This window comes from Lipotes vexillifer, unplaced genomic scaffold, assembly GCF_000442215.2.
Source record: "Lipotes vexillifer unplaced genomic scaffold, Lipotes_vexillifer_v1.1 scaffold131, whole genome shotgun sequence".
Taxonomy (NCBI): Eukaryota; Metazoa; Chordata; class Mammalia; order Artiodactyla; family Lipotidae; genus Lipotes; species Lipotes vexillifer.
Window position 1 is genome coordinate 1,898,794 of NW_006782866.1, and position 10,443 is coordinate 1,909,236.

The following is a 10,443-nucleotide window of genomic DNA, read 5'->3' on the forward strand; positions in this document are numbered from 1 at the left end:
GTTATATAACTGGTTAAGTATCTGATTAAAAGTAGTGAGATCCATCAGACATTGTTTTCTTGTTTGTTTTTTACTTCTCTTTTTGAATTTTATTTTATTGTTTTATACAGCAGGTTCTTATTAGTTATCTATTTTATACATATTAGTGTGTATATGTCAATCCCAATCTCCCAATTCATCCCCCCCCCCACACACACACACTTGCCCCCCTTGGTGTCCATACATTTGTTCTCTACATCTGTGTCTCAATTTCTGCCTTGCAAACAGGTTCATCTGTACCATTTTTCTAGATTCCACATATATGTGTTAATATTTGATATTTGTTTTTCTCTTTCTGACTTCACTCTGTATGACAGACTCTAGGTCCATCCACGTCTCTACAAATAACCCAATTTCGTTCCTTTTTATGGCTGAGTAATATTCCATTGTATATATGTACCACATCTTCTTTATCTATTCATCTGTCAGTGGGCAGTTAGGTTGATTCCATGACCTGGCTATTGTAAATAGTGTTTCAGTGAACATTGGGGTGCATATGTCCTTTTGAATTATGGTTTTCTCTGGGTGTATGCCCCTCAGACATTGTTGAAGGGAATGTAAAATGGTGCAGCAACTTTGGAAAACAGTTTGTCAGTTTCTCAAAATGTTAAACATTAAATTACCAAGTGACCAGCAATTTAACTCCTAGGTTTCTATCTAGGAGAAATGGAAATATATGGCCACATAAAGGCTTGTGTATGAGTGGGTGTACATGGCACCATTATTCATAATAGCCAAAAAGTGGAAACCACCCAAATGTTCATAAAGTGGTGAATGGATAAACAAAATGTGGTGCATTCATACATGGAATATTATTTGGAAATTAAAAGGAAAAGAGGTACTTACACATGCTATACAACACAGGTGAACTTCAGAAGTATTATACTCAGTGAAAGAATACAATTACAATTTTTATTCTATTTATATTTAAGTGTAATGTTCAGCAAAAGAAAATCTATAGAGACAGGAAGTTGGTTATTGGTTGCCTGGGGCTGGAGTTGGGAATGGAGTGACTGTAAGTGAGCATGAGGTTTTGGACTGATAGAAATGTTCTAAAATTAGATCATGGTGGTGGTTACACAACTCTGGAGATACACTAAAAATCATTGATTTGTGCATTTAAAATGGGTGAATTTTATGGTGCATAAATTGTATCTTAGTAAAACTTGATGATAATAAAAAAAGAACCTAGCAAGGCAGAAGATAAGTGAGCTTACATGATGTTTAGGAGGTTGGCTTACAATTCTCTGTTCCTAAAAAGCTCGAAAGTAAGCTGCAGTAGTTTCCCTTTCCTCATTCTGAATAAACTCAGAATTTGTTGAATAAATACAATGTGGCAGAAGCCAGAGGGCTCTTAGAGATGCTTGATTCTGACATGTCCAGCAGAGAGAACAACTGGTTGCCTCATGAGGGTCTTTTTAGTGATTTAAAGTAGAAACAGATAACTGTTAGAAATGGTGCTGGCCATTGTGGACTGCTCAGTGTTTTTGGGGTGTGGTTTAACACTTGACTGCTTTTTTGAATGGGAGCTGAAGTTGAGGGATAATAGGAAGTATTGAAATTAAGCCCTATTCACTTGGTAGCTGAAATCCTTAAAAGATGGAATGCCTTAGCATCACTCTTGTCTGTTAGGCTCCAAAAGCGTATAAGTTCCTCTGCAATCTGTAACTGCCATGGTCTCATACATGTTTGTATGAGTCAGGTTTTAGGATAATAAACATCTTAATCCTATTTAATTTTTATATATTGTATAAAAGGAGAGGTTTTGTCCTTTAATGTCTTTTATAGCAGAGTGTGACTCAGATATATGAAGGAAAATATTGCATTGTTGGAGTACCTAGGGACTTAAACTAGAGGCTTAAACTCATGAGCTCCCCCTGGAGGAAGGAGGAAGATTATGTTTTCTTCCATGAATTAGGGAAGCATACCAATTACGGCATCGAGGTGGAAGAGGCATGTTTGTCTTTGATAGAGTTAGACCTTCCCAGGGAAGCCACAGTGGACACCTCTTTGAGGGGGTCATATATGCCACAGAACCCTCACTCAGCTGTTTGATTAAGCAGCAATGAAATTTCAGATGAAAATGTTACTAGAGCAAGGTAATGCTATTTATTTGGGTTTATTTTTCATTAAAATGTGTAAATTCATATACAACTCAACAGCTTCAAATTTAAATAAAATATTAAATGCTACAATTGAGTTGATAGGAGAATTTTTTCCTTTCTGGTGCCTCCCTCTGGAAACACAGGGTCATCCTTTCTGGAGAAAGAACCTCTATGTTATCAGGAGGGATAGAATCCAAGTCCCAAAGAGGCCAACTCTAAAGGGCACTTTTCTTCCTTGAACTTTCTTGAGCTATAGGAGGCAGACAGGGATGAGGACCAGGATGCGGTGAGAGCTGGTATAGTTCCATCTTGTAATACACAAGGCAGCAATTGCTGATAACAAAATCTGAGCTGCTGGGGACAACTTCTCTGTATGGCAGTCTTCCCAGAAGACAGGAGGCAGTGGGCCACCCTCCCTACCCTCTCCCCCCACCAAAAGGGAGTGAGTAGAAGAAACTGAGGCAGGTTTCCTTGATTCAGAGGGAATGAAGAGAGTTGCCCCTGGCAGTTGCACAATAGAGGTATCCTCTAGAAGGTGGACTGTAGGATTTCCCTAGCTCCCTCTCCTGATTTTGCCCTTCTTCCATCCCTCCACCATCCCTACCATCTCTCTACCACATTTACCAGTTACCACACCCAAACCAGGCCCCAAATTTTGTTACCCTTAATTTAGCCAAGAAAGGCAAAAATTTTCAAAAGGACCATATACTAAATTAAAGTAGTAAAGTTTAAAAAGTAAAATAAAAGTCCCCAAATGTAAAATGTATAGAAATGTAGTTGTTCACAGAGCACAGATTTCTCATCCTAAGGTGACTCTGGTTAAACTTGGTGCCATTTGACTTGTCTAGGCTAGCCTACTGCTTCCCGGTCTAGGGGCCACCTCCCTTCAGTTCTCTTCTCTACACCCCGTGTCCCGAGTCTCTGGAGTGTAGCTTCTGTTAGGAGTGGATTTGAAGGAGAAGTCACAGCCTATCCTCCCCATCTCCCAGTTAGAAATCAATAGGGAAATGATTCGTTTGTCTGAGTCTACAGTCAATCTATCATTCTTCTTTTCTGACTGTTTCCCCATTCCTAAAGGATAAGGGGGCTACTTTTTTTTAACTCACAGTAAATGTATTAAGATTTAATTTTGTGGTTTCACTCCTTTTACTGTCATGTTTTAGTATCCTCCCATGTGCTTGCTTGCTCACATTTTAACAAGAACCTTCTCTGAACCAGGCAGTGTTTGAAAGGCTGGAGACTAGAGGTAAACAAAACAGATAAATCTCTGATCTCAAGGAGCTCACATTTTGATGGGAGACAGACAAGAAACAGGTAAATATATAATATCACTTGAGCTAGTAATTGCAATGAGGAAAATAAAACAGGAAGTTGCTGGAGAACTACCCAACCAAACAGGTTTAAATGGACAGTGAGGAAAAAAAATACAATAAGTTGCTTTGTAATCGTACCCTACACATCCTTCTTACGTACTGTACTGGTTATGGTTCTCTTGATATAACCAGCCCCAAACAGGATTATTCTTTTTTTTTTTTTTTTTTTTTGGCACACCACACAGCATGAGAGATCTTAGTTCCACACCACATGGCATGTGGGATCTTAGTTCCCCTACCAGGGATCGAATCCGTGGCCCCTGAAGTGGAAGCACGGAGTCTTAACCACTGGACCACCAGGGAAGTCCCAAGGATTAGTCTTAATTTTGCACTTCTGCCCCTCTTCCTGCCAAATTTCTCTTAGTTCAGTGAATAGGACTATAATCCAAAAAGGACCCCCAGGATAAAAGTCTAGGAGTCATTTTTTATTTCTTGCTTTCACTCAGTTCGCGTGTCTTATAGGTAATGAGCTCTGTTAGCTCGTTCACTTCTCAATTCTTCACTACTACCACTGGTTCAAGCCTCTGTGATCTTATCTGGCCTATTGGCATTAGCCTCCTAACTCGTTTTCCTACTTCTGCTCTCGCCCCTGTATAATCAGTTCTCCATGCAGCACCATATTCTTTTAAAAATGTTAATTAGCTCAGAATTCTCCCCTACTCAAAACCTTCTAATGGCTTCCCCTCACACTTTGCATTTTATTCTAACTCCTTATCATGGCCTCTAAACTCCTATATGATTGGGCACCTGCCTCCTCACCACCCGTACCACCTGCCTTTCTTTCCATGCTCACTATGTTCCTTTTCTTGTTGTGTGAACACGCCAACCTCACTCCCATCTCAGGCTTTTGCCTCCGCCAGTCCATCTGCCTGGAACACTCCTTCCCCAGATCTCTCCATGTCTCATTTTCTCAGGTCACTCAGACTTCTGCACAAACATCATCTCTCCAGAGAAGCCTTCTCTGACTTCTCTACTTAAAATACTCTCCCTCATCCATTCCTCCACCCTCCCACCTCCTTTACCTGTGGAGAGGTAGGATCCAGGACTTGAGGTCAGGACAATCCATCATTATAAGAGGAAGGAAGGCAGAAGGCATAGCCATAGATGAAACCAGCTTGGTGAATTTTGTGAAGGAAGATTGTTTACTTCTGTTTAATTTGTTTTCTCACATAAGTCAGAAGGTCATCTATCAGCTGATAGTGAAGGTGGACAGAGATTCAGAGGTTTGAAAAGAGAAGGGAAGAAGGGAACCTAGTATTTTATAAATCACAATAATCCTAGTGTAAATTAGCACTCCAGGCATATTGACATCAGAAAGCAGGACCATAGGGGTCCCTCAAATCATATCACACATCAGTGCTCTACCCCACCTATAATAAGGTTGGCTCTGTCCCGGAAGCTCCTTGTTTCTGAATCCAGATAGAGTGAGGAGAGGCTGAGTCAGGAGATTTAGGTGGGGACCCTGCCTCCAAGTCACTTAGCGCCAACAGGAGGGCTAGGTTTCAGGGAGATCAGCTCAGCTAAAGCAGAGGAATTCTTTCTGCTCTTGTAAGCCCCTTATCCCTGTATCAATTACACCTTTCTGTCATTTTCAAAAGATTTTAGCAACCAAGGAGCACACACCCTGAGCCTTGGCTGGTAAAAGAGGACACAAAAGAAGGCTGCTTCAAAGGAAGCCATCTGCCAGCAGGAATCATTCAGGATGAGGACCAAGAAAGGTGCTCAAGAATTGTTTTATGTCTAAGAACTTAGAGCATCTGCAATAAACTTCATCTTTGAGTCCAGTGTCTGTATGATAATTAAGAAATGACAATACTGTATATTGACAGTTATTGCAAATGTATTTCCCCCAGGAGTTAAGAAATGTTGCCTGAAAGATACAATAAAAATACTAATAGCTACCTTACTTAGCACCCATCTCAATTTACTTGCTCTTTCCCTAAATTGTCAGGCACCCTTAAAATCCACACCCACATATTCTCCCCAGGTTTCTCCAACAGTCTTTAGAAAATTTAAAAATTCATTTTGATTACCCACGTGCTGATTCTGAGTCTGCAAAGTTATAAAAATTCATTTTGATTACCCCTCTGGCTCATGTTGAGTCACAGAAGACTTAGGACCTGGAGCATAGGAGGAGAGACTTTTGTTTTCCTTAGGCAAAAGGGGCACTAAAAATCAATCCTCGCTTCTACTTGTTGCCCTGGATCATACACATAAATGGTAAGTTCTCTTTAGGATTAATTTACATGACCTAAATTTATATATATGTATATATTTAACTGAAACATGGGGTGGTGTCGGATTGGACGGTTGAAGGTCCGGCGGGTGAAGGCACGTTGCGCGGAGGGGCCGGGGTGGCAGCGAGGCGGAGTGGGGGCCGGGGGCGCGGGGCGCGGGCGGCTCCTTCCTCTCTGCGCCCCCTGTGGAGAGAGGTGTAGGGGGCTTGCGGGAAGAGGGGCTGGGGTCTAAGTGTAGTGCTTTAATTTGTTTTTAGAGGAGCTCCCATTCCCCTCCCAGAACAGTGAGTTGCCGTGCCACCGGCCCCGGAGAGCCCCGAGCGCAGAGCCCGAGGTGGGGAGCAGAGGACAGCCCAGGCCTGCGACCACCCGCAGCGGCCCCTCGGCGGTGTGGCCCGGGGGCCCCAGCCCTGGGCAGACCCTGAGGCGTTGCCTGATTGGATCCTTAAGGCCATGGGTCGGGGAGCCTAATCACCCCCTTTTTGAAACAGGTTTAGGGGCCCCGAGGATTTATTTTTTGTTTTACTTACTGAGTCTACTAAGTGGCAGAGCAAGGATACACTGCTTTCTGAATTCGAAAGACCTCAATTTTTAAACTGTGATCACCTATCTCCTCAATTTACTCTTTCTTCCTTCAGGGATTCTATTATTTATGTCTGCCATGAAAATGTCCAACTATGATAAACATTTTGGGCCAGAACAATTAAAGTGGCCAGAACCTGAGTCAGTTGCTTTGATGGAGGTAAAATAATGTGGCATTTGGGGGCCGCCTTTGGGTGGTGGGACATAAATCCCTTGAAATTAGGATCTCTTGTGTATTAATCACAGTTGTTTTCCCCAGAACTGGAACAGCGCCTGGCATAGACTTGGCTCTCAAAGAATTCACCGAATGGGAATGGCCAGGGATCGCATTTGGCCCAGGGTGGTTGTAGTGTTTCCCGTGGTCACCGCAGCATCAGGACAGCAACAGGGCGGGCTGTGGGTAAACAGCAGTCCCTGAGCTGCCCTGCGGGAGAGGCGGGGGAAGCCAGGTCTGGGCTTGCCAGTTAATTCTTGATACTCCAGGGTCTGGTAAAGCAATGATTTTCTCAAGAAGTTTCATTATTTTATAGAGAGAAGCTCTTGGATATTTCTTCTATTTTACCCCATTTTACTGTGGTGGCAGTAAGAGTGGTGAGAGAGTGTGTGTGTGTGTGTGCGCGCACAATCACCAGGAAGGAGCTATCAAAAACTATTTCCTTAAACGAAGAAAAGGTGGTTCAAAAATCTGACGTAAAACCAATAGAGTGTATAACATTTGCTAATAATGTTAATAGGATGGCTAGAAAAATGTGATTTCTCAAGATGCTTGATGGTGTATGTTTCTACTTCTTCAGATAAATAGATTGATTTGTTCTAAATTTGTGTTGTATTAGGGGAAAACATTTAATTGTTTTACATGATTTTTCAATTTCCATCTTAAAATAAGTATAGGAAGGCTTTATTTTAAAGCAAGAGTCTGTTTATATTATCAAGAGCGTTGTATTTTGGAGAAGACCCTAGTTAGCTGTCTGAATATCATTTTAGATTTCATGTGAAGCTGTTAAATATACCGGTAAAAATACAACTCTCCGTTTTGAGATTTCTCTTATTCAAAGATTTGGTATTTGAGTTTGAGGTTTAGTTTATTTTGATGCACTCGTGGCAGAACTGAAAGATGAGCCAGAGATTGAATAACATAGTTTTAAGAATCTGTATCACTTTACACTAGATAATTCTTTTAGGTAACAGAATTTCTCTTCCAGATGCTGAATTTTTATTGCCTTTCCACTTGTCCCTACTTAGTTCTGTAAGAGTAAAATCTGGAAGATCAGTTCATAGTGATCCAAATGAAAAGCCCTAAAGTAAGGATTTAAGTGCATCAGCTTTACCCAAGCTCATAATGGAAACAGCAAGTCCCTAGATGTAAGACCATCTTGGTCCTCAGCCAGGAGTTCCCAACTAATTGGCTCTGGACCCGTTGAACTAAATCAAACTTCTGTAGTTTTGACTTATAAATAGGTTTTAACTTATAAAGAGACCTAGCAGAAGTCAGGAAACTTCAAGGGCTTTAAAAACACACCTACAGACTGCCTATAAAGAGGCTTCATTTTACAGAGGATCCCTTTAATTAGTAAGCTTTCTTGGTACTTTAAAAATGATGGTGTGATGTAAGGGATTTGATTCAAAATAATCTGGGTGGGGGGCAGGGGAGTGAGTAGGGATTTGGATGAAATAAGATGGACTCTGAGTTGATCATTGTTGAACCTGGGTGATGGGTTCGTGGAGAATTGTGTTTGAAAATTTCTGTAATAAAAAGTTACAAAATATGTTTTGAGGTACAATGTTAGATTTACACTCAAACTATTGGTAAAATACACTGTATTTTGTCACTGGTTTGTTCAGGATCTAAATGCTAATATTTAATTCTGTAATTTTAGGCATTGGCTAAAGAAGACATTGATGAAGCTGTATACATGATATTATTTAGAGGAAATTATGTTGCGAAGGTCAGAGTTGGCTACAGAGAGTGGATTCCAAGTGTGTTCTAGGTAAGCAAGAGTGATACAGAGCAGTGTGGCCAAGAGGATGTTACCATGTCAGAGAGATTCATTTTTCTGGGAGAATGAACCTCCTCTGAGTCACCCATTCATACTACATAGATCTGAGATTGTGCCATCTCCTTGCAGAATCACAAAGAGGTTGGGAGTCCCAGATCTATCCTTAAGGGATCTGAGAGATTGTTCTAACTGCTCCCCGTCTTTGTCCTGGTACTGAATAGAAATTCTTTCCTAAAATTTACCTCTCTCTCATATGTTCCCACATCACAGTGGGAATATGTAAAGCCATGAGAGATTAATTAGTATTTAAGGATAATGACCAATCAGTACTGATCGTCCCTATGGAATTAATAAATTTAAGGAGGTTTTCATCTCAATGAGAGGGATTGAAATTTGGTGTATAATACGTTAACTTTTGTACTGTGGCTTATAATTTATAAAGGAAGTTTACATATATTCTCATTTGAGCATCAAAAGAGGTAGGTGGGTTTACCCTCCTTTATAAAAGAGAGAGAGGTGCTGATGCAAGTCTAGGCTCTTTTTCTTCTACCACTTTTATCACAGTCTTTACTGATGATGAAGGCTGGAGACATGGAATGGTGACCAGGGAATGCTTTGAATTCTTAAAACGAAGCAGGAGTTTTCTGAGTTAGGAGTGGTTTGGATGTGGTTTAATCTGGAGGCACAGTTGTGGTGTAGAACTGTTCATGGGTTCTTTCTGCTCTGTGTTCTCAGGTTCTCTTTCTGAAATTTATACTGTTCTTCAAATATCTTATTCTATGACTTTGCAGCCTGAATGTGCTGAGAGCTTAGGAGTGGGAACAAGTGTTTCCCCCCACCTCCCCCCGCTTATTCAAATGAAAATAAATGGAAAACTTCTCAATAATTTGTTTTCCTTGTTTGTATCACTTCCGTAGAGATTGAATACGTATTTTCAGCATCTGGATGTTTTTAAGGAAAGAAGAAAAGAGTTGTTACATAAAAAATGGACTGAAAATGTTGCAAAGCCTCTTCAGAGAATTATGGAAAAAGTAATTTCATATAAAGGGTTGGAAAAAACGAAACAAGAGAATTATGAATATTTTTTAAAGCACACAAAACGGTATGAGAATTTTTTTTTTTTGGCAGCTTTAGAATCACTGGAGCATGGGGTTTTTTTTTTTTTTTTGCGATATGTGGGCCTCTCACTGTCGTGGCCCCTCCCGTTGCCGGACGCGCAAGCTCAGCACCCATGGCTCACGGGCCCAGCCGCTCCGCGGCACGTGGGATCCTCCCGGACCGGGGCACGAACCCGTATCCCCTGCATCGGCAGGCGGACTCTGAACCACTGCGCCACCAGGGAGGCCCGAGCATGGGGTTTTTATTTTTATTTATTTATTTTGGCCATGCCACAAGACATATAGTATGTGGGATCTTAGTTTCCCAGCTAGGGATGGAACCCGTGCCCCCTGCAGTGGAAGCATGGAGTCTTCACCACTGGACCACCAGGGAAATCCCATGAGAGTTTTTTTTTAATGAAGCATTATTTGAAAAGTTGGGTCAGCATTTTTATTTATGCAAAGAGTCTCAGATTTATTTTTGTATCTAAGATGAATTCATGGAACTGTAATACAACCTACTGCATTTTTAAACCTGAAATTCCAGGTAGAGGGAATAGAAGTGTTGATTTGGAACTAGATTTATCAGGAATGCTTTTAGGTAAATGTTAATAGAATAACAGTGGCTTAAACCATAAGAACATTTATTGGTTAATAAGAAATAGAGGGATAGGTGGTCTCATGGTGGGTTCTGGCAGCATAACAATGTCATTAATTATCCAGGTTTTTTCCTGTTGTTGTATTCTGCTATCCTGAATATTTTCAGTTTATCCTGGTCACCCTCACATTTAAAAGCACATTTGGTTGCTTACAGCTCCAGGTATTAGGTCTGTGTTCAAGGCAGGAAGAAAGGGTGAGAAATGATGCCAGGGGACCCTTTTCTTACACCTCATCTCATCCTTTGATCAGGAGGCAAAAAGAGTCCCCAGAAGCTCCTAGCAAATTTCCCCTGAGGTCTCATTGGCCATAACTGGGTCACACCCCAAGTCCTAGCTAAAAGAGCCAGGAAAGAG

At 41.1% G+C, this 10,443-nt stretch overlaps 2 protein-coding genes across 2 annotated transcripts in view; both read left to right on the top strand.

Moving 5' to 3' along the window:
* The window catches only part of FAM228B (family with sequence similarity 228 member B), a 32,108-nt gene extending 26,696 nt beyond the window's left edge, over nucleotides 1-5,412 (top strand). The window contains exon 8 of the mRNA XM_007455499.1: nucleotides 5,116-5,412. Within this exon, the coding sequence (XP_007455561.1) occupies nucleotides 5,116-5,122 (7 nt within the window). The 3' untranslated portion in view covers nucleotides 5,123-5,412. The remainder of the gene's footprint in view (nucleotides 1-5,115) is intronic.
* Nucleotides 5,413-6,421: 1,009 nt separating this feature from the next.
* Nucleotides 6,422-10,443, top strand: part of FAM228A (family with sequence similarity 228 member A) — a 14,303-nt gene continuing 10,281 nt past the window's right edge. Inside the window, 3 exon segments of the mRNA XM_007455517.1 lie at nucleotides 6,422-6,496; nucleotides 8,214-8,282; nucleotides 9,251-9,457. Coding sequence (XP_007455579.1) covers nucleotides 6,422-6,496; nucleotides 8,214-8,282; nucleotides 9,251-9,457 — 351 coding nt within the window.